We start from the raw sequence: 25,172 nt of genomic DNA, 5'->3' as shown, positions 1-25,172 counted from the left end.
GCCGAAATTAAGAACAAAACCTGGTCTTACCCTGGTAAAACCAGGAGAAATGCTTTATTTCTCCTCGTTTTTGCTGTTTCTATGTGTGCTGCATTGTACAGCGCACATGGAAACAGCAAAACATCATTGATTGTTTATGTGCAGGAAGGTGTCCAGGAGTTATGTGGAAAACTAACAGGAAACAGTATGTAGCTCGCCCAGTCCTGGGGCCTCATTTATGAGGCCTTGCGTCAGTTTTGCGCTTCCGATGCGTCACTTTTTGTGATGCATCTGTGGCGTAAAACATGTGTCCTGTTGCGCTCTATTTACAAAGTGACGCATCTAAGCAGATGCGTCACTTTGTAAACTCCTGTGCTACATTATACCTGCGTCAGGTATAATGTATGCAGGGGGGCGTTTCCCCGCAAAAAGCTTCGTAGAAGTGACGCAGTGAAATCTATGAGATTTCACTGCGTCACTTCTAGGACACCGTTGCGTCAAAATCTTGCGCCTGCCTCACAGCAGGCGTAAGACTGACGCAAGCCCTTTCACATGCCCCATGTGAAAGGAAGCATTGCTGGAGTTTCGTCACTTTTGTGACACACTCCAGCAATGCGTCACTTTTGCGCTTACAGATACGTATCTGTAACTCCTTGCGACATGATGCGTCATACATTAAATATGACGCATCAGGTATGTCGCAAGGAGTGCGCACTGAGAAGTGACGCATCGCTGCTTTCACGCAGCGATGCGTCATTTCTCATAAATGAGGCCCCTGGATTTTTCTTTGCATTCTAGGCCCAAATAAATAATGCAATACGGAGAACTAAAAATACCAGAATGCAAAGCAAAATACCAGGACTAGCTGAGTCTCTCATGGACAGAGCTGAGTAATGTGAGAGCGCTGTCATAACAGTCTCCACAAACAACTATCCAAGTACAATCCAATGCGTATGTCACGTAAACATGACATTATGGTGTTCTGCATGCATGACCACTGCTGCCCATTGTTTTGAGATATTATCTGCCTCTGGAGATTGTGAAACATAATTTCCCAGTTCCAAATGGAAGTCGTTCAGACTATGTGGAGCATTTATTTATTTTAGAGTTTTTGTAAATCTACTTTTAGAGTGCTAGGTGATTTTATAGGCACCAAGAGCAAGTTCAGTGCATGATTTTCAAGCAAGTTCAATGCTTCTTACACATTCTGCAAGCAGTCTCCGCGATGACGAATTTTGGAAGGATCCTATAGGTCAGCGGGGCCTTTCCAGGGTAAAGGGGGGGCGGGGACAAATCCCTAGTTACATAAACAGACCAATCAGCGAGCGCTTCGCTGTTGTTTTGAATCCACTTGTTTTTTTTTCCTTTGTAGCCGGTGGAGCTCTTCCTGGCACTCTGCAGCAAGCACTGCTCCCAGCGGTAGACCATGCTCATTGCACCCAGAGGGACTGGTGGGGCAGTACTGTCAAGGATATTATGGTCTGTGCTGGCGGGGACATCAAAGCTGGCTGCAATGTGAGTACCATATTTAAGTGATTATGAGATAGGTGCTTGTCACCGTGTGTGTGCACAAGCGTACATGCACACATGTGTTATGTGTTTGCGAAAGAGAGAGGCAACACTTTAATGGGCATATGTACAAGAAACTTGCGGAGCGCTGTGTTACGCCAAAATTGGTAAAGCTGTGCTCTGACAGTTTCAAAACACAGGTAGGCGCCGTATTCACAACAATGCAGTGCACCCTTATGCTACCCGCAGCGCTGGCGCTAAAAAGCTGCATAGAGCCAGCGCAGACACCTTAGTGCCATTTTGCTAGGGTGCATGTGCTGCAGGGGCAATTGTATGTGTAGGAAGGGACATCGTCCTGCATATAAACAATCTTTACAAGTGATTTGCTCTATCTATGTGTGCACACGTGGAAAGAGCAAAATACAAGGAGAAATGAAACATTTCTCCTCGTATCGCCTGCTTAAGACCATTTTTTTTTTAGTGCTGCCCCATATCTCGTAAATATGGGGCAGCGTCAAAAAGCAATGGGTGTTGTGGCAGAGTGCCCCATGCAACACTCAATGTACGCCCCTTTGAGTATTATTTACAAGGTGTCATAAAGCTACGTCCTAATGCCGCCTTGTAAATAAGTCGAAGGAATAAACACCACCAGAGTGTGGAAAAAGTGACATTCTAGTGGCGTTAACTCCTTGTAAATATGCTTCTAAGTCCCTTTAAACACAATTCCAGAACCACTAAGAGCATCCAGTGTCTGAAAGCACTAAGGGGCCATAGAAATGGAAGCATGACACGATAAATCCTTATGGAGACAGTATTGATCATCAATACATGTGGCCTAGTAAACAAGTGTGGTTAAACCACACACATCCTTACAGATACTGCACTGTATGCCCATAGCTTATATTGGCCATTATGAGTTGATCATCTGGAATATAGATTAACATGGACAAATTGATATTGCCTTCCCAATTTCAACATGAAATTCCCTGTTTCCTGACCTTCTTCCAGGAACATACCTAGGCTATCTGGTTTTAGGTTTAAACCTATAATAACTGATACAACCCCACCAGAAGGAAAATAGCCATCACCGGTGTAAACATATAAACACTGAAAAAACACCTTTACAACCACAAACTAAGTGCCGTTCAAAGAATGGAAAAGATGAGTGAAAGAGTCATTTTTGTTTTTTCCTGAAGGGGTCAATACAATGTAACTTTGTTAAACAAGGTAGCATCAAGAAAGACTGGGGTAACATTACTCTGCTTGAGTTTTGTTGTTTAGAGATGTCACTAAAACATTGTCTCTTCTTCCTTCTGTTTTTTTTAGTTTTGTGGTCTTTAGTCTAAAGATGGAGTGTTTAGATACATGTTTTAGGTCTTAGTTATTTTATAGACTGCAGAGAATCAAGAAGTATCAAAATCATACTTGGTATTTTGGCTACATTTGATTCAACTGATAGGTAAAATGGCTGGTTTCATAAGAATCTTTCCTAATATGTATCATCACATGTATCCACAGACAGAGAATAGGTGAAATCCTTTGATACATCAGCCCCCTTTTCTAGTGAGTCAATATTGATTGTAAGTGAATTGCCAAACACGCCAGGCTTTAAACATTCAATGCAAGATGTAGTGACAGGTATATGTGAAAAGAATGTTGTCACCAAGCATCTGAGATAGTGGTGAAAATATGACACCAGGGGCCAGATGTAGGTAGCCCAATACCGGTCGGTAATGGCCGAAATTACAGAATTTTGGCCGTTACCGACCGGTATTAGGCTATTGAGATGTAGGTGGCTACATTTCAGATTCGGTAATTTACCGAATCGGTAATTTAAGGAATCGGTAAATTACCGATTCCTTAACCCCTTCCATGCTCATGACGGAACGGTTCCGTCACAACCACACCCTTTTTTATTACGGCCCAGCACCGGAGGGGGAATCGCGGTCGCACGGAAAAGGTTAAAATACCGAATAGGTAAATTACTGAATCTGAAATGTAGGGAACACTCAAATGAGTGCATTGCATGGTTAAGGATTCGGTATTTACCACCAAATAAAAGTTGGTGGTAAATATTGAAAACATTTGAAAAAGCAAATGTGTGCCTTTTTCAAAAGTGCCATGTGGCAGACATACATGCCCTCAGGGCATGTATGTGTGCCACATGTGTACCCATGCACTATTCAGGGGTGCAACAGGGTGTCAATGTGACACCCTGCCACCCTTGAATGTGTTCCCCCATTACCGAATCGGTAAATACCGATTCGGTAATTCCCATTCATTCCTATGGGCCTCCGAGCCCATAGGAATGAATGGGAATTACCGATTTGGTATTTACCAAATTGGTAATTATCGAATATTACCGATTCGGTAAACTTTACCAAATACTTACCTGCATACCATTTACCGATTCTGAAATACCGAATCGGTAAAATTCAGTATTTTAGAATCGGTAAATGGAACTTATCTACATCTGGCGCCAGATGTTTAGTAAACATGGTATGCAGTGTCTGGAATGCTGCTGGAAAAAGTTCCTACCAAGTTCAACAAAGATTGGAGTGATATTGTTTGTATTTGCAGTAATTCAGCTACGTATATGAAAAAATTGTACGATGGCCTGTCAAAATCGACACCTGAGCTGAAGTGCTTCCCTGAAAGAGATCATTGTCACTGGCTAGATGGTATGCTGAAAGCACCGTTTCAATCTTCAGAGATAATGAAGAATGCTATTGACTTTGTGGTCCATTCTGGTGCACTAAAAATTTATTTGGACCTCATGTACCTTGTGCACACGGTATCTATACACATGCACTATCAGTGTGGAAGGCTAGCAAAAATGTAAATTAAATTAAAATTCCATAAACACCGGAAAAACACGGTTTCTGTTGTTTATAACACCGCGAAAATGTGTATCCACTGATAACTACTGTTTTTTTAAGGTATTGAAAAAACTGAAAAACCCCCACCAGATTTTGCCAAAAATAGAAACTAAAAACAGGAAAGCCGAGACATATCTAAAAGATGTGACCAGTGGATTTGTCCGCCTTATCCCATGCGGTATTCCTGAATTCAGTTATACCACATGACTCATAATTCTAATTTGGTAGAAACTCCTGTTTTCACCCAAATCAGAATTAAGAGGGCACGCCTAATAAGGGCCATGGCATAGAATCCCTAACTATGCAAAACAAATGCTCTCTGCATGAGGCTCTTCTGTTTTTCACAAATGGTTTAGTGCAAAAACCTTTGAATCACGTTTTCTTAAATGATTAGTATTTCTGTACGAATATACAAAGAAATGCATTCATTTAAATCCACTGGAAAATCCAGCCAGAACTGCAAAAATGATTTCAAACATTTAGAACATAAAATATCCTTTTTTTTTTACTTTATTTTTGATTATACAACATGTATAAAAAAATCCCCCCCTTCAATTGGCATCAATAAAAACACGTGTAGACAGTTCGATGACCTCATTATGGCACTGGTGGGTACAGGCGTCAGTGGGACAAGCTGAGTCCATGAGGAATGACAGAAGCATAAAATAAACAGAAAAGGAGCATGAGGAAGCAACTGAGCACAAGACAATCCCTCACAATAAGAAAGACCTAACAGTCCCCCCCCCTCCCCATCAGACCCCGACCTCTCTGGCGAAAACAGTTCATCACTCGTCCCATCAGAGTCACTCAGAGACAACCCCGAAGTACACATGACTCGCCAGGTGAGTAAATCATCCTGCAGTTTCTCCTCCCTGCGTGTAAGCTGCATATGTGTCTCCTCGGCCAGGGACCACTTCCTCACATCCCTAAGCCAGGCAGGCACCTCGGGAGCCCTCCGCCCCATCCAGGTAATCGCTACCCTCCGTCTAGCCAGTACCAACATTAGTTGTAATAGTTTGTAGGAAAGGTTCCTTTTCTTTGGCTTGGGGACCAGAGCCAGCAAGCAAGGAAGCGGGTTCAAGACTATCCGAAGGCCGGTGGCAGAGGTTATATGTTCCACCACCGCCGTCCAGAAGCTCCTGACCAATGGGCAGTCCCAGGCCAAATGCAGGAATCCCGCCCCCTCCATACCACATCTAGGGCAGCTGTCCCCCCTATCCCCAGAAATGCATTTAAATGAAATCGGAGTCAGATAGGTGCGATGCATGAAATTGAAGTATATTAATTTGAACCGCGCATTGCACGATACCTTGCGCATGAGGCTCCCTATACGCTTCCGCTGCCCCTGTTCCAGGGCCGTACCGATATCTGCCTCCCAAGCCCTCCAGGAAGGCGGGACCGGCGGGGCTGAGTCCTGCCTCATAGCTGAATATAGCAGGGAGATTAATCTACGCCCTCTACCACAGGAAAGAAGGATGTTCAGGGTATGGGACATTTGGGCTCGTCCGGGAATTGGGGCCAGGCCACCTTCACCACATCTTGGACCCCCCGGTAATGTAAGTATTGCCCACCTCCAAGTCCAAAGTTCTCCTCGGCCTGTTCAAAAGACAGGAAGGACTCGCTGGGGTAGAGGTCAGCCAAGGTCTCGCAGCCTCCCGCTCGCCAGTCTCGAAAGGACATGTGCTCTTCCATGGCAACTATAGGGGCCAGAATCCAAACCGGCAGCTCCCTATGGAAGGGGGCCCGTCGTAAAATCTTTTCCACAAACCACTTCCAGATGCCTGCCGTGTGGCGTACCACATATGGGAGGGCCTTGTCAGCTCCCCGTCCCTGCATCAAAGCAACCTGTAGTGTCCGCACATTTGCTCTACCGGCCAAAAGTTTCATCTGCCAGCTGTCTGCGTCTGCGAACCACCGTGCTGCCGGCAGTAGTTGTGCTGCGTAATAGTATAAATCAAATCGCGGCGCCTCCAGACCTCCCTCCTCCCAGCTTCGGACAAGAGTATGAAGGGCGACCCTGCTACGCCGTCCTGCCCAAAGTAGGGACGTAAGCAACGTGTTTAGTGTGCGGAATACTCGCGGGGGAGAGGGCACAATGAATTCTGGAGGACGTAAAGCGTCCTGGGGAGCATTACCATCTTAGCGACGGCTAGCCGCCCCATAAGGGAGAGTGGCAGGGAGTTCCAAAAGGACACAGATTGCTGTAAGGTCGTAAGAATCCGATAGACATTTCGGGCCAACAGCTGGGCGTCCGTTGGGGCCACTTGGATTCCGAGATAACGGAATGCCTCCTGTTCCCAGCGCAGCCCAAGGTTCGGCAGATCTGTCAGCGGCCCTGGACCATATCCCACCAGAGGGAAGATTAAAGACGTACCGCAATTAAGTTTCAGACCCGAAGCCTCGCCGAAGCGGTCCAGGTGTTTTAGCAGGATAGGCAGCGATTCCCGCGGGGCCATCAAGTAAAAAAGGGTGTCATCCGTGTACAAGGAAACCACATTGCACGTGTCCCCTACCATTATGCCCCACTGTGCCATTTCCGTACGGACTCGAACTGCCAAAGGCTCTATTGCCAGGGCAAACAGAAACGGCGAGAGGGGGCACCATGCTCAGTGTTGTCAGGCGAGCGCCGGAGTCTGGTTCTACCGTTCCTTGCAGGACGTGTCCCCCATGTACTCCTGGTTCCACCCCGTTCCCCCGGCGGGAGGGCATCCCCTCTGATCTCCAGCCACTCCCATACCTCCTCAGGGCCGTCAAAGAAATGTGCCTTCCCCTGGGAAATGACCTTAAGTTTTGTGGGGTAAAGGAGCATGTACTGCAGGTGTAGGTCTTGGAGCTTCTGCTTGACCGCCAAAAAGGATTTTCGTTGTTCCTGAACTTGGCGAGTGTAATCTGGGTAAACGGACACAGAGTGAGGTCCCGGTTTCCCTGGTCGCTCTCAGGATACAGTCCCTGTCTCGATAGTTTAGGAGTTTGGAGATGAGGGCCCGCGGGGGAGCGCCGGGCCTCTGCGGCGGGACCAACGCTCTATGGGCGCGCTCGATCACAAACACATCGGACAGTCCCATAGGGCAAAGTGTGGTGCGGATCCATTGTTCCAGGAAGCGCTCAGCGTTCCCCATCTCCGCGCGTTCCGGAATTCCAAGGATGGTTTGAGGGACGCCACCTCCTCCTGCAGCTGGACTATATTCCCCTCCGCAGTGGTGACTTTATCCATCACTTTACGCAGATCTGCTCTCAGGAGGTTCACATCTATGGACACCGTCTCGATCTGTCTTCCCAAGGCGGTGTGGGACCCCTGTATCGCTTTCATTAGCTCTGCCCGGGAGGGCTCACCGAGGTCGCCAGGGACTTCACCCTCCCCATCCTGACCGTGATGCACCGTGAAGGGAACCGCTGGGTGGTGTACTGTGTGATGGTGCTCGGCTGCGAGGCTTTGGCCATCCTGTCTTTTCGCATTATAGGAGTCTATGGGGACCCCTCCCAGATGTCTGAACGATCGAGGTGCCTCCAGACAGTCCCCTCTCCAATGGTCCTCGGAGATGCTGAGGGTCCCCCGGCAGTTCCACTGACGGTGCGCCACCACGGCCACGTACAGTTCTAGATCCCACTCACCGCCGTGTCAGCTGCGTAGTGGCCGTCCCGGGGAGAAGGTTCCGCCCTGAACTCGGACAGCGGGGACCATTTTAAGTGCCCAGGATAACTCAGCAGTCTCCTCGCACCACCCGACATCCAACCAGGGTGGCAATGTGGCCAGGGAGCACCCCCTTCAGTCCTCTGGTTCCGCTGTTGCAGGCCGCAATCCCGGTCCCACTACTCCTCCAGTCGCCGTCCCCAGGGTTTTCAGGATATGGCTGGGGTCCCCCCAGCAGCCGCGGAGGTTCCCCTGAATTGTTGAGGGCAGGCCAGGTGTTTCCAAGTAAAAGTGTACTAGTTCCCAGAGCTCCGGCGGTATCAGGCGCCTTCCCGGCCACCACCCGCTAGGCCCGATGTGAGGGGTCCCAGGAGCCCGACAGCTCCGCCACTCAAGCTCCGGCCATCGCCGCGATCACAACTTCCGCCCACCGCAGGGCCGGACAAGCTCCACACTAGGCCCAAGGTATGGACACCAGGATCCCGAGCCGTCGTCGCCGCCTCACGTCCGCCCTCCGCAGGGCCAGATTACTTTAGGGGTTCCGCAGTGCCAGGAGGCCTCCGAAGGCAGTGGGCGCCCTCTCGCCGCGGCTCCACCAAGCAGTAGACCCCGATGGGTCCCGGGAGCTCCGGTCTATTCCTCCGCTCCAATGCAGGGCGCTGCCGCAGTCCCATGGTCCGACCTTCGCGGGACAGGATCTACCCCTCACAAGAGGACCCGGATGACAGCGGGCTCCTCCTCTGCCTACACGCAGTCCTTACTTGCGACCGCAGGGGACCTCGGGCGATAGGCCGCGACCAGGCCACAGCACCGGCCTCGCGTGAATTACGGGTCCGGCGAGCCGCAGCCCGGTCACCTCCTCCAGTCAGCGGCCGTCCGCCGTTCGACCCCCGGGTCCGGGAGAAGCCCCAGGCGATCAGGACTCCTGGACCTCCGTTTCTCGGTCCGAGATCGACAGGATCTGCTATTAATCAGGATTTATAAGCTGAGCCGGCCGGGAGCTGAAGGAGCTCACGTCCTGTCAGCCATGCTGCTTGGCCACGCCCCCAACATAAAATATCCTTAACATTACTTTAGAATAATTTACATAAATTCAAAACCAAGTTCAGTTCCACCTACTTCACTATATTATTTACTTCATTGAGGAGAGCATCGTTTTCCTCAATCTTAGTAAAGTGCTTCTGCTTATGAATAAAGGATATGAATCAATTTAATTTTAAATATGGTATTCGCTAGTGCTTCTACAAGCATTGCCCAATGAGTTTTAAATTCAAATGATACGCATGCCACATTGACAAAATTATTTACAACAAGGGGTGGTGATGGACAGAGTCTCTGAATTAAGCAGAGTACTCTCACCCAGTCAAGAGATCAGGGCTAGATCCAACACCGTTTTTTAGCTCATTGCACCATCCCAGTTTCAGAACCTGGCTGTATGCAAATTAGTCTGTCCCTGGCCCAGTGCATCATGGGAACAGGGCAGACCAGACTACAAAAGCCAATTCTTACACTGGGAAGGAAACAAGCTTCCGGGGACCGGTTTCTGGCATTTCAGCCGTCTTCGGCCCGGCTTGCTTGAATCCTGATGGTGCAATGAGCAAGGGACTCACATCTGAGTATACCCTTCCACGCTTAGGGTGGACAAAAATATTTACAACAAGGGGTGGTGATGGACAGAGTCTCTGAATTAAGCAGAGTACTCTCACCCAGTCAAGAGATCAGGGCTAGATCCAACACCGTTTTTTAGCTCATTGCACCATCCCAGTTTCAGAACCTGGCTGTATGCAAATTAGTCTGTCCCTGGCCCAGTGCATCATGGGAACAGGGCAGACCAGACTACAAAAGCCAATTCTTACACTGGGAAGGAAACAAGCTTCCGGGGACCGGTTTCTGGCATTTCAGCCGTCTTCGGCCCGGCTTGCTTGAATCCTGATGGTGCAATGAGCAAGGGACTCACATCTGAGTATACCCTTCCACGCTTAGGGTGGACAAAAATATTTACAACAAGGGGTGGTGATGGACAGAGTCTCTGAATTAAGCAGAGTACTCTCACCCAGTCAAGAGATCAGGGCTAGATCCAACACCGTTTTTTAGCTCATTGCACCATCCCAGTTTCAGAACCTGGCTGTATGCAAATTAGTCTGTCCCTGGCCCAGTGCATCATGGGAACAGGGCAGACCAGACTACAAAAGCCAATTCTTACACTGGGAAGGAAACAAGCTTCCGGGGACCGGTTTCTGGCATTTCAGCGGTCTTCGGCCCGGCTTGCTTGAATCCTGATGGTGCAATGAGCAAGGGACTCACATCTGAGTATACCCTTCCACGCTTAGGGTGGACAAAAATATTTACAACAAGGGGTGGTGATGGACAGAGTCTCTGAATTAAGCAGAGTACTCTCACCCAGTCAAGAGATCAGGGCTAGATCCAACACCGTTTTTTAGCTCATTGCACCATCCCAGTTTCAGAACCTGGCTGTATGCAAATTAGTCTGTCCCTGGCCCAGTGCATCATGGGAACAGGGCAGACCAGACTACAAAAGCCAATTCTTACACTGGGAAGGAAACAAGCTTCCGGGGACCGGTTTCTGGCATTTCAGCCGTCTTCGGCCCGGCTTGCTTGAATCCTGATGGTGCAATGAGCAAGGGACTCACATCTGAGTATACCCTTCCACGCTTAGGGTGGACAAAAATATTTACAACAAGGGGTGGTGATGGACAGAGTCTCTGAATTAAGCAGAGTACTCTCACCCAGTCAAGAGATCAGGGCTAGATCCATCTTGAATGGGAAAATTAGAATGATGCAAAATGGAATAAAATGTAGAAGGCCAACTTTTATTGACAATGCAAGTATAGCAGCTGAGAGACCTTAAGTAGGTATTTGCAGAATGGCAATAATTAATCCCGTTCAGGTATCTGGTTGTAATCTTACCAAGTTTCCTCCTTCCGCAGTAGACATGAGCACGGTCATTTGGGTGGACAATTGTTTGATTGAAGAGTCTTGCCCAATGGTGCACCCATCTGACAGACAGCCGTGCTTCAATTGGCATAATTGTGACAGAAGGTGATGTTGATGCAAGTACACTGACAAGTCTAGGTACTTTCTTAAGAGAAAGGGTAGGACATATACGTTGGGATGTGTGGGTGCCCATGCAATATATTAAATAGATGCTAGATCTGCAAACTGCAACAGTATTTAATGAAAGAAACTTTTAAAATCAGATTGGCTATTCTTCGTCCAGATTATGCATCCTGTCCTTTCATTTTGTTATTTTCAGGGTGATTCTGGTGGCCCCCTGAACTGCCAGGCTGGAGATGGGACATGGCACGTCCATGGCATTGCTAGCTTTGTATCCTCCGCTGGTTGCAATGCCCTGAAGAAGCCCACCGTCTTCACTCGGGTCTCTGCCTTCAATGATTGGGTAGAGGAGGTAAGTGTATTGCCATTCACTGTCTTCCAAGTTTGACAGCTGGGTCACTGAAGGGTCACTGAAGGCCCTTGACTACTTTTCCCATTCGTAAACTACCCACCATCTTTAGAGATATCTGCCTGCCTGGAGGAGGTCTATGCGCCTGCAGTGCATTCACTTGTGCGGTTGATGCACTGAAGGCACAACTGAATTCAGAGCAGGGTGCCATGTTTTTGGCCCGCTCAGCTCATTTTGCTCAAAGCAGGAGTTAGTATCTGAAGAGCAAAATACCAATGGCCCTGAAGGGCAGGGAGGTTTCGGTTCTGCAACAGTGGCCCTGTACTTGTAATGTAGGTCCATTTCCACTGTGACCCACAGGTCCTGTGATAGATGGACCACCTGGTCATGTGTTTCCAATGGCAGAGTGAACTGTGGCTCTGGCAACCTGCATCACATATATGCCGCCGTTGTGTCACTTTTTGTGATGCTGCACCAATGTAAATAATGCTCCAGTGCCATATTTATGAAGGGACGCATCTAGGCAGATGGGTCACTTCATAAACCCCTGCGCTACATTATAACTGCATCAGGAATAATGTATGCAGGGTGGGCGTTCCCCTGAAAGAAAGGGTTGTAGGATTGGTGCAGTGAAAGATTTCACTGCGCCACTTTTCAGGAAGCCAATGCGGCAAAACCTTACGCCTGCCTCATGGAGTAGGGGTAACACAGGTCCTTTCACATGCGGCTTGCCCCGTGTGAAAGGACACATTGCTGGAGTTGCGTCTGATTTCAGACACACCCCAGCAATGACCCACTTTTGCACCGACAGACACGTCAGTAATACTGACGTATCTGTCATTCCTTGCCACATGATGCTTCATACAGTAAATATGAAGCATCCATCATGTCGCAAGGAGGGCACACTGAGAAGTGTTGCATCACTGATTTCAGCCAGTGATGCTACATTTCTCCTACGTGAGCCCCCTAGTGGTTTCAGCTTCACTAAATGAGGTGGGGGGGACAAATTCAGTGGGTGGGGGAAGGTGAGGCTCTGCCAATTTATGCCTTCCTCCCCGAACTCTAAAAGACACATCTAGGCCTTCATTATGAATGGTGCACTAAATCAGACATAACTCCCTGTTGCAGTGGAGATATTATCCCAGTCAGGATCAAAAGTATTACCCTAGATCTGCTGAATATGTTGTATTTGTGACCATGGATTGCCTCTCATTTAACTCTGTCTGAACCCCTCAAATGGGACTCAAATAGGTGTATTTTGATGAGTATGATATGCGACCGGCCGTAGCCAACCCTCTCTTCCACAGTCAACACCGCAGGGGAAATATCACAGTTTTCCAGTAGGCGAGTCCCACTCGTGAATGCTGTCAGATTACTGAGACATTTGTGACTGTTTTTATGACTTATTCCTCCTTCTCGTTTTTTTCAGACGATGGCTCAGAATTAGGCAGTAGCCTAAGATGACTGACTCTAGGGGGCGCTGTGTTGTACCGAGGTGATGACCTTTGCCACTCAAAGCCTTCCAATCCACGATCCTGGCAGAGATTTACTGATGTGATCCCTAGAAGAGAAGGATCCTGTCTCTACCGAGCTCCGGGCATCACCCCGTGTTCTTGACAAATTGGCATGTTCCTCCTTTTGATACCTGAAAAATAATAAACTTCTCACAAGTTCTGTTTTCATTTCTCTATTTATTTACTTTTCTTCCTCCTCTACTCACTTTTTTGAGACAGACATTTTCAGAGCCAAACCGCAAAAACTAGGAGGCTCGATAGCAGTAGGGCCCGAGTATAGTGACAAACTTTCCATCATCACTTCTCAGGACAATCTGTAGGTGTGGAGACCCTTTGGGCCAGATTTACAAACATTTTGGGCTGTGTTTGCTTCACAAAAGTGATGCAAACCAGCCCTATGTATTTTTGTTATGTACTTTACAGCCAAAAATGTGTGCTGAAAAGTTGCCTATAAGTAACTCTAAGTAGCTCAAAGCGCTGCTTTGTGTTACTTAGTGTCAAGGGGGCGGTACATGGGTACATGGGCGTTCCCATGTAACAACCCATGCTTTCTGACTCAAAACCCTATCTACCAAAAATTTGAAACTGGGTTTTGCGTAAAAAATGAATGCTAATTGAAAGCAGGTGATATAAGGAAAAATGTTTTCATTTCTCCTTTCTTTTCCGACTTTGCATGTGTGCTGTACTGTGCAGCAGACAAAGTAGAAAATACTTTAAAAAGTTGTCTAGGCATGGAATTTTGTACTAGAAGGGAACCCATCCAGTACAAAACCTAAGCTAGACTCATGCGCATACTCTTGCACTGTGGCAAAAAGATGTGTGTGTGACGCTCGGCAGCAAAATCCTGTGCCGTGGTCTCGGTAGATATGGCTCTCTCCTGCTCTCTCCTTCTCACACAACGTAGCAAAGCATTTTTGGCTGCTACACTGCATTGCATGAGAATTTAATAAATCTGACCCTAGTGTGCATGGCGAGCAGGAGCATGAGTCATTCCAATAGCTGCTCCTCTAAATCAGGTGATGTTAAAATATATAACTCTGCCACATATTTAGTTTATCGAATGGAAATTACTATGACATTATGAATTTGAGTTCCAATGCATTTACCTCTTCCTGGTGTAAGTCTCTCTAGTTTCACTTTTAAGAGACAAGTTTACAAAATGAATAGCTCTGTTATCCAAAATAGAATGAAATAGTCTTAGGCAACCAAACACCAATAGTAAATATTAGCGCCCATTATGGACCACCTACTGCCACAGAACCCAAAGAAAAGGTTTCACAATCTACTTAAATTTTTTCCCATCATATGAAAATATTGATGAAACTTAAAAACAGTCTAAATACAGATAGTGCGTTAAAAAAATAATCTTTGATGGGGCTCCTAAAAATGAAGGAAAAGTCACTGGGGTGCATAGAAAACAGAACAAGATGCAATAGAGTGAATGTAACTATGACACTTTGAGACAGATTTATTGAGCACTCGTATCGCCCTTGCGTGAAGACTTGGGGCGCAAAAGCGATGCAACCACTAAGTAAGATTTGTAAAGTCACACAAGGCCACTTTGCATCACCCTGCGTGGCTTGATAAATCTAGAGTAATGCAACGCAGAGCAAATTGAAGCGTTGTGTTACTCTGACCCAGGGAGCTGGTCCAAGGATGAAGTGTGGGTGTTCCCATGCATCCACCCATGGATTTTGGCGCATTCCCAGATTTACTATTAGTGGTAGGAATGCATCAAAATGCTACACACCCCAGGTGACACGCAACAAGGAGACGTATCTTTATTTCTCATTATTTTTTCCTCTTTTTTGTGTCCTGATTTGAATACAGCACACTAAAAAGAAGAAAATGAAGCAGAGGATTGGTTTTGTGCAGGAAAGTGCGCTTTCCTGCACAAAACAATCCTGTCTGCAACGCAGTCACCCTTGCTCCATGGTGCAAGGGTGCCTGCCCTGGAACTAGGCAGCAGTTCGTGTACCAGTGCAAAGAAAGGACAGGAATGCACTATATAATGATGAATACACCTCATTTCTGTACTTTCCCTTACACGCAGAGCAGCAAGGTAGCTTACTGTGCTGCATGAAAGTTTGATCAACGATGCCTCTAATTTTTTTTGGGGGGGGGGGTTGTGGGTGGTGGGTGCCACCGAGCTCTTTGCCAGGGCCGGTTTTCAGATTTTGTTGCTATGCTGCAAAAACAGCCCTGCAACAAAAACGGCCCCCCACCTTTGCGGCGCACCGGGGAATTGCCCGGTGCCCGCTACGGCAGGTACGGCCCTGACTGTAAACTTGGCAGGGCTAACATTTAGAGGCAACCCTGTCATGAGTGGTCCCTTGACCTTGCCATTCAAATCAGTGCCAAACTAGTTGTGGGCTAGTAGGCTAGTTGGGTGGTGTGGAACCAGGAGACACGGTTTTTAATCCAAGCCTTCCCATTTTCTCCAAATTGCATGCTCTCGGGCAATCCTCTTTTGAAACTATTCCTCTGCTTACACTTTTTGGCATGATTGAAAATATTTGGATCAGTCTAAAAGCTGGTAGTAAGAGAATGGTTAAAAAAGAAAACTGGGCTGGATAATATCTGTGGGAGAGAGGCAGTCTCCTATTTGTTAAAATTCAATGTGGTGGTAAAGGTATAACAACTATTAATGTGTTGCAGTCTTAATTTACTTTAAGACACTTTTTTGATTTGGACAAATCATACTCTTACTATGCCTCTTTCACTAACCTTACAATAAGTGAGCACTTTGAAATATGCTCAATTGAAAAAATAAACACCTAAGGAATATTCCCATTACAGGACCTGAGTATGGAATAATTCACAATTATAGGGATGGTTGATGCCAGGTGGAAGGATTCTGTATCTGCGTTTCTAAAGCTATACCCCTCATCCTGTGCTGCAGCTCATCCCCTCCAGGCTCAGTGAGGTGCCTTTTAACAGTTAATATAAGTGTGAAATAGTTAGACTTGGACATCCTCAATCAACATGTCTGTCATGGCAGCTCCAGTCCTTCATTCTTGATTGTCTGGTCAATGGCAAAAAGAGGGGCATTTGTCTAAGCCTGGGTGGAGTTCAGAAGAAACTCTGCCGCACTACACGGAGCTTTGCAAGTGGCGCAGTGCTTTACATCTCGCTGTTTGAGCTGATTTGTAGGGCTGGGTGTTTGTCCTGTGATGTAAAATCAGTGCGAACTGCACCACACGCCGCCCAAGAGAGCGCTGCTTCTTTCTGCTGCTTGAGTAGATGTTCTACTCGAGCTGCAGCTTCCTCAACACAAAAGGAAGGTTTCTCGAAGCAAGCAGTAGTGACTATCCGTGACCGCCCGCATTGAGAAATCTCACCGGGAGGTGGCCTGGAGTAAGATTTCTCTTGCTCGTACTCGACAACCTAACAGTGGCGAGTGCGAGTGAGTAAAAAAACTCCACTCTGGAGTTTTTCGTAACCCTGCGCGGTTGGAAAAAACTTTGCAAGTGGAGCGACATTTCATGCCCAGGACTACATTTGTTGTCCTGCAGCAGCTCATTGTGGCTGGCAGGACAAACTCACAGAAAACATGACAGTCCCCACCCGAGATGCAACGGAAACCCTCAGTGACACCTGATGGTCCTATTCGAGTGTAAATGTATTATAGTGTGGCTAGTAAACACTGCCAATTAACTTACTCCAGTGTATACATTGACATTGTTTAAGCTATAATTGTCATCAAGTCTGTCTTATTTAATAAATATTAAAAAATTCAAGCAGTGGCCGCTCGTGATATTTCAAAGTGGTGGGGGAAAAGGTTTCAGCTGAGTTTTACGTAGCAAAGTGGTCCAATACAATTTATTAGGAAGGTTTGTCTTTGCCCTGAGAAAAGTTTGAAAATAAAGAGTGGAAAATAGTGAATTTTAAAGCAAATTTGAATAAAGAATTTAGGGAGAAAGCACAAAAGTTTATGAAGCAATCGTGATTATGTAGTCTTGAAATATTTAAACACATAAAATACTGCCTCATCTCTTACTACAATAAATATGTTCTACATATACTGTAGTGTGCAAATTGTATAATTAGACAAGTAAGGTTTTTAATTATTTTACCTGGACACGCAGCTGTCTCTGCACTGAATCTGTTTGGTAAAACTGAAAGATCTTCATGTTATATTGGTTGATGATCTCAGAAGTGTGGTCATTGCAAAATTAAAATAGAAATGCAAATCATGTTCTGAACATTTATGATAACTTTCATTTGTAGTATTTAACTCTGTATATAGACATATATTACATGGTGGGAGACTACATTCTCTCTATAACAACCTGTCACAAATGTGCTCAATAAAGACGATCCTATCACTTGTTGACTGTATACTTGCCTTTGACCCAGTACATAACTCCTCTGCCTTTTTGGCCAGATTCCTGCTATATAATTAGTGCACATACATGTGAAGTACACTTTGTATGCAGCTCCTCGATGCTTTTAAATAGATCACTGTGCTATATTAGAAGGATTGCACCTTATGAACTGGAAGTTACAAAATGATCTCAGTGTCAAAAGCCCACTAGCCTTCCTACTTAAACTACAAATCTGTGAGCAGAATGTTACACGATGTGCTTTGCCACAGGCACATTAACCTTCTATGCTACGTTATGAGTGAAACCTGTGACTGGCAAGAACAGAGAGCACTCCCAGAACTGCAGTAACCCCCAGAGTTGTTTCACTGCTATAATAATCCCCTCAAATTTCTGTGCACACAAAGATCTCTGCAGCAGGTATCTTAATGGCAGTGATTGCTGGAAAATCCGCCGGTTAGAGGGGCGGGAAAAAAGTTTAACACATTTTTAAAAAGGCACATAAATACAATAACACACACAAAAGAAGAAAATGTACTTTCCACATTTTACGGAGACACTTCCTCCTCGCTCCGGTCATCTTCTTCTCCTCACATCACGTTACGCCTAGTCGGGCTTAACCAATCCTGGTGCTGCATGTGAGCAGTGCCCTGACTGGTGGGAGCAGCCTGTCTCACCCCTCCTAAGGACACTGGAGGCTTGTACAGTCTCTCAATGGGTTGAGAGGTTTATAATGCGCATGTCAGGCTAGCCATTGCAGGACGTCCAACCAAAAGGACACAAGCACTATAAACTAGTGCATAGTCAGGTAGCCCATCACTGCTGAAATACACTTAAAGGAGTAGGAAAATACACAATAAAATAGTGGCAAGTGTTCAATGCAGACTACCTCAACAAATACCAATCTGTGATGCCTTACTTTCACATACTCCCTAAAATACACAAACCAACATGTCCTCCTCCAGGGAGACCGATTGTGCCAGCGGTTGGGTCCATTTTGGAACCCTTATCACAGTTCTGTGACTTCTACCTTAAACCTGTGGTGCAAAGGATGAAAGCTTACTTACAGGATACTCAGGACATTTTAAATCTGATTCAAGACTTGGAATTTGACCCACAGAATGAGTATCTGCTGGGCCTGGATATCGAGGCCTTGTACATGAATATCCCCCAGAGAGAAACTTTGAGAGTACTTGAGGACCTCCTAGAGGCTGAAGATTGGCTATACCAAAATCCCAGGTCCTTCATCTTGAACCTGGCTGAAATTGCTCTCACAAAGAACTTCTTTGAATTTGAGGGCACTCTATATCTACAGACCCATGGGACGTACCTTCACCCCGAGTCTGGTGGGCCTGTACATTGGAGTTTCTGAGAATGAACACATTTACAATGAAGGAAACTCGTGGTCCCAAAACATCAGACTATAGCGCAGATACATTGATGACATCTTGCTGATATGGAAAGGTGATGGAGGAACTATACAAAAATTTCTGGAGTGGTTGAAGGACCGCAACCCATTGCTGCACTTCATGTCTACCATCAGAAAAACTGGTAACTGAGTAACTGTATAGGTGAGGAAATGGTAGTGTTATTGATTCTTTACATGTCTAGCAAGGTGTGTCAATAACTCTATGGATGAGTGACGATGTATGAGTGTTTGTATAGGTGTATGGGTACATATAATAGTGCTGTATTGATGAGTGTCTGCATGTATGAGTAACTGTATGGGTGAATGAATGAATGTGTGTGTATAGCTAGGAATTAGTCAGTGGGTATATAGTAACTGCTATTGATTTGTCTATGGTTTCAAAAATGGTAGTTTGTATTTTAGAGTGGGTGTATCACAGATTAAATTAGGGTGGGAGGAGGTGCATCAGATTATCATGCACATGATGTCATCAGTGATGTCATCAGTGATATCATTTGAGATGTCATCAGTGATGTCACTGACCATGTCATGAGTGATGTAATATGTGACATCATCAGCAGTGCATTGCGGGGGCGCAAGTTATGGTTAGCTCTAATAACTATAACGTTCAAATTTCTCTGGTTTGGTACGAGTGAAATGTCCAACTAACTATAACGTCCCTGAAAATTATGGTTTTTTGCAGTTAATTTCAAAGGTTTTGTAAATGCTAATTTCTAACTATAACATCCCTGAAACCTATGGTTTTTTTCAGTGAATTTCAATGTTTTTTTAAATGCTAATTTCTAATTATAAAGTTCATTAAACCTATAGTTTTTTCAGTGATTTTAAATTATCATTCCATTCTCAACCTGGTGAAAACAGCCGATATCGCTAGTTTTCCAGCAAAAGCATCTGCAAAAAGAAATCGCCACAAATGAGAGCAACAACTAACGCTAACAATATGCAGAGTAGGCGTTCCTGTGCAAAAAAAACACGAAAATACCACTTCCCAATATTTTCAACGAGCAGCCAAATCTGCGGTGCGATCCAATACAGGCGATAAGCTGCATTAGCAGTAGGAATGTAACATCTGCCTTTTACTAGTGTAAAGTAGGACGACTACCAACAGTGTGAAAAGGAGCCCAGCCCAGAATCACATCTGAAGACCAACACATGTCATAGAGCTACTGATCATGCACCTCTGACCCCCAAGAAGGCCACAAAACCCACTGCCACCACCCTCAGGACCTCCCCTCCGGAACACCCACCCACTACCACCGAGACAGCGCACAACAAGACAGCAGACTTTCCAAAAACGGCATGGCCCCTCAGCCACACAATAGCTGAATGTTGAGAGATGTGGCAACCAAACATGTGTGAAGAACGCAAGTCACCCACCAATAATAATGCACACAATACCAAGTGTAGCGGTGATGTGTTGGACAGACCTCACTATGCAGAGCACAAACCTCTCCATGTGTACATATACTGCTGGTGCGTGTAGTGTTGTGGACAGAGGACGCAACCATGTTACCTCAGGCAGTGGGGAAGATCTCGGTCATGTACCTGTGTCGTCGTCCCCTGTAAGTGGAAGCGCAGTGGGCTGGTCCAACGTACGCCACTCCAGCGTAGAAGTGTGAATAAATAGGCCGGGGCTCTGGGCGTGGTTCACTTGTGTGAAGTCAAAAATATCTGGGTAGCACTCCGTTTTTCATTACAAAATTTTCACCAGTTTTTTTACTCAAATCATCCAGCAGCTTCAACATGTGGCGTTCTCACTTTTAGCGGGCCAAGCCCAAACAGCACGTGCTTGAACAGAACAACGTTGTTTTGGGGCTTCTCTTTGCCCCAAAGACAGTGGCGACAGCCTCTTTTTTAATATGCATTTGCATCCAGTTATCTTTAATTCAACAATTCTTTTCCTCCTCTTTTAAGTTACTTCTGTTTTTTGTACTCTGTTTTCATTTACTCATTTTTATACTCTTTATGTCCTTCAAAAAGTCATGCAAGGTAAATGCCAATTTTTCGTAGTTTCTCATGTTCAAGAATACATGCAGAAAACACCATTCATCTTGTTCGTCACTAGCAGTTTATTCCAGCCTAATGCATTTCGGACCCCCACGGGTCCTTCGTCAGGGGTAACTGTAAATAACAACAAAAACATCCTTATAAATACTGCGCCTCCACATATTTGCTCAAATATTACAAAGCTTCAAAGATCTAAATGACACGTAAACTAACATTCCTAGATGGCTCAGTAGAAGTCTCATCCCCCCTCTCTATCCGCCTTCTCTCTGCCGTATCCTGTGTCCCTCACCCTCTTACAAACTTACAAACACTCGTCAACTGTTTATACACCTTGTTTCCTTCCATTAACCCCTTTGCGCGTACCTGCTCAACAGTAGTCATCCTCGTGTTTCCATCTTCCCAGCGGATTCTACGTTATCCACTAACCCCTCCTTTCCTTTTAACTCAACCTTCCCACCTCTTTTCTCTGTACACGCCATCCTTTTACCACTTAACAATTCACACCTGAACCGTCCATGCCTAACCCAAACACTACAACTCCCATCATCCTCTAAATTTCTCGTGTGATTTAAACGATCATATTCAGAAAACGCAAAACGCCATTTCCTAAATATGATCGTTTAAATCACACGAGAAATTTAGAGGATGATGGGAGTTGTAGTGTGGCCTTCCCACACCACGCATCATCGCTGGCTGCGCACACGCTGAGGGCCACACCTACCACTAACTCTATACAGCTCAACTCAACGCCACGTGGCTGTGGGCCCTTCCTGACCACTGCCTCCGGTCTACACTGCGGTCAGCAGGGCTCACAATTCAAGATTAGTACCGATGCAAATTGTGTAAGAGACTATAATCGATTAAGAAAACCAAATGCTCCCAATCTGTGCAGCTCAAATGAACGCCACGTGGCTGTGGACCTTTACTGGCCACTGCCTACGGCCTAAACTGTGGTCAGCGGGCTCACAATTCAAATTCAGTCATGATTCATTAATTTCAGAGACCAGTAGGCAACTAACTATAATGTCCCTGAAACCTATGCATTGCGACAATGTATTCCAAACATATTCCATCTTTTGTTACCTACACTGCGGTCAGCAGAGCTCACAATTTGAATTCAGTCTCGACTTATTACTTGCAGACAGAATTGTACTCTATGTCCTCGGATTTTGTCAAGAGGAAGTGACAAAAAGCATTCCTTGATGTCTGTGCTGACTACTGCCTTCCATCTACATTGCAGACTGCAGGGCTCACAATTCAGATCGAGTTGCGATTGCAGATGACGCGGTCCAGGAGGCAACAGACATTGCTACCAGTGCGGCCCTCCCGGACCACTCATCATCGCTAGCTGTGCACACGTGGAATGCTTCTGCTGCCCCTATCTCAGTGCACCACAACTCATGGACCCTTTATGATAGAATCTTTTGTGGATGCCCCTACCTCAGTGTACCACAAGTCATGAACCCTTTCCGATAGAATCGTTTGTGTATTATTTCACATCTAGTGCCCCTAACTTAGTGCAGCACAAGTCATGGACCCTTTATGATTGAATCTCTGTATGTGATCCGATGATTACTGTTGTACTTGTTGCCAGCAACAGCTATTCCCTGAGGGCTGGCTTACACTCACCCCACACGCATCCAGCACAGACATAACTGGACATGTGACCCTGGTAATAAAAAGGAGTCGAGCGCATGTGCCCGTACCCAGTTCCACTATCTATCTAACTGTGTCCGTGTGCTCATTATGTATGCAAGATGCTGCCCCTGAGCCCTACCACATTACATTGTCCTGTGGACAGCATATGCAACCTCTGGCAGTGGGGAAAACTTCGGTTATGTAACTTTGTCTCAGTCATTGTACAAGTACGTACGTAGAGACTGGATCATTAGAGTACTGCAAGGAGAGTGTATAGTGAATTTATTGTAGTGTAGTTCCTATATTCCCAATAGGCTCTGCGCATTGGAATAATATCTTCAGTAGTATAGACGTAGGACAGAGGTTAACTAGGTCTTCTACTGACTATATAAGACTTAAGTTTTGTGTGCCAGCTAGCTCAGAGTTCACTAGAAACTTTCTCGAGTAGGCAAGGAGGAGTTTAACCTCCCTGGATAGACAAGAAGGGATTTAGTTTCTGACAACCATAAAACATGACAACTTTGCTCTCCCTGATTAAGAGTGTATCTCTAGAGTCGTGTGAAAACAAAAGACAGCTATTTTACTCAGTCAATACGTGCGTACTTAGTTTCACCAGATTTGCAGAGAAAAAGAGAGATGGGCGTTTTCAATAAAAGGTGTTATTTATTGAGCAGTCTCTTTCCTCATACAAGAGAAATGAATTGCTACGATTGCAATACTTATAGTTAAGTAAAGTGCATACAGTAAAAGTAGGATTATGAAATAATACTGTAAAAGCATTGATATGGTTTCTTAGCCATATGATACCTTAAAATGGATAAAATAGATACATACATATATACATTGACTAATCGTACTCAACTGGTGCTTCTAACTACGCCTACCCCGGTGTACCTGACCTAAGCCTAATACATGGGAGGGAGTAAGTAAGTAGCAGTTTAAGTTAAGTTTGGTTTGCCAAGAATCTGACTCAAGAATTCTCTGTAAGGGTTTAGTCAGTTCAGTACCTAGGGATTTGAAGGCAGGAGGGCTGGTATCTCTCTCTCAGAACTCGATATCCCAGTCACCCGCGAAGGCGAGCTGGAAACGCTGGAAGCTGGATTTCTCGGCAGGAGAAAAGACAGCGTCTCTCTCAGCGCGTCAAAAGGGAGGGGCAGCGTCCGTGGGCTCTCATCAGCTGGGCTCTCGGCAAGTAGATAGCTGCTCCAGATTCACCACCACAGTGTCTTTGCTTAAGGCAGCGTTGGTATATTTATACCTGAAAGGTGCTGGGTTTGACGTAAGGATGGACATAAGACGTCAATAAGATGTCACTAAGAACGGGTCGTTCTTACAGTTCTTTACAGGAGTTCTCGGACGAATCAAAACAATAGCAGGCGGGGATTTCCCAGGTTTGCTGGAGGCTTGGATTTGTTTAAGAACTCGGTGTGCTTTCTAGGGGGCTGGAGGAATAGAGCTTGCTTAATGTGACAGCATGCGCTATGACTAATTTATGAAACGTGTTTCTATGCCGTTGTAGGGATATTATTGATTAATAACCGGACATGGGCAAAGAATAGGATATTGATTCAGGTACCTAGATAAAACACACTACACCCACTCCACGAATTCATGTCCATAATTACTAAACTAAGCAATAGTAAACATATCTAACGGTGCATGTGTATACCGATCCACCCCAAAATACATTAATTTGCATCTGAAATGGTATATGCGAGATACACGAAATGAGTATAGGTACTGTACGCTTTCAAGCAGTGTAATCATTCAAAAAGATGCACATTTATATCAGCATGAATGATTTGCGAAAATTACACATGAAATGGCTCTTAATACAGAAAAAAAATGCGAGACCATTCCATCACATATAAATACAGTTTCTTGTAAATATGCTAGAGGTTGAGTTTAATATATTGTTTCTAGAGTTCCTAATAATAGAAGCTCTGTTCTCTAAGAATAGTTCTACTTTAAGCAGACGATGAGTGTAAAAAAGTAAATATTTTGGAATCGTGGAAAAATATTTTCGTTTTCAGGGGAAGAAAAAAGTTCCAAATAGTCCCAGTAGCTTTTGTTTTTTAAAGCTGAAGGCCAAATTCAGAGTTCAGGGAACGCTGTGTGCTCGTTTGCTTAAAGTTATTCTCTTTGTTCGGGGGGAAACATCATTTCAGACAGACTTTCAAAAAAACAGTCTACTGCCTCAGGTGAAAGTTCAACCAAGTTGGAGAATGCTGCTACCATGCAGTCGTGCGCATGATTGCTCTCATCGATGTTTTGATCAGCATTGCTTACAGAAGGTCGTACCTGGTTGATGCTGCTCTCATCTTGTACTTCACCACCCTTCAGTCGTAGTGGTGAAGTTTCCACGAATGCCGTCATCAGGATAGGTAACCGCTGGGGACAACACAATGCATGAGCCTTTACTGGACTTAGCAAAGTATATGTATCCAATGGTACTTCTGATTGTAGTGAAAGACAGGTGTCCAACACGCATTCTTCGCCGCACAGCATACATTATAACACAGGTAAGATACAATTCTGCCAGGTGGGTCTGAATGAAAGAAACCAGGTCATATTCAGATCTCGTAGCCGGGCTAATCCAAGGACTTTAGTTATGCGGTCCCGATAGCGTATAGCTAGGATCGTTTCTTCCATTGATGCTGGAGTCTTGTCTGTGACATGGCTTGCCATAACGAAGCAGGAGTAGCAAAAATAAGATGCCTGCTACAAGTCCCAAGGGAGTTTGATAGGAGAAATATTCAACTTTTTTTTTTTTTTTTTTTTGAAAAATGATTTAAAGAAGGCTACTTAATAGTCCTAGTTGAGTTGAGTTCAAATGA

General features: G+C 45.4%; 1 protein-coding gene across 1 annotated transcript in view; it reads left to right on the top strand.

Moving 5' to 3' along the window:
- LOC144754600 (chymotrypsin-like elastase family member 3B) overlaps positions 1-13,096 on the top strand; it is a 55,619-nt gene extending 42,523 nt beyond the window's left edge. Inside the window, exons 6-8 of the mRNA XM_078642607.1 lie at positions 1,352-1,494; positions 11,273-11,425; positions 12,852-13,096. Coding sequence (XP_078498733.1) covers positions 1,352-1,494; positions 11,273-11,425; positions 12,852-12,869 — 314 coding nt within the window. The 3' untranslated portion in view covers positions 12,870-13,096. The remainder of the gene's footprint in view (positions 1-1,351; positions 1,495-11,272; positions 11,426-12,851) is intronic.
- Positions 13,097-25,172: the final 12,076 nt, after the last annotated feature.

The sequence above is a fragment of the Lissotriton helveticus genome, chromosome 5_1 (assembly GCF_964261635.1).
Source record: "Lissotriton helveticus chromosome 5_1, aLisHel1.1, whole genome shotgun sequence".
NCBI classification, from domain to species: domain Eukaryota; kingdom Metazoa; phylum Chordata; class Amphibia; order Caudata; family Salamandridae; genus Lissotriton; species Lissotriton helveticus.
Note: the sequence above shows the minus strand (reverse complement) of the source record. Positions and strands in the feature narration are given on the sequence as shown.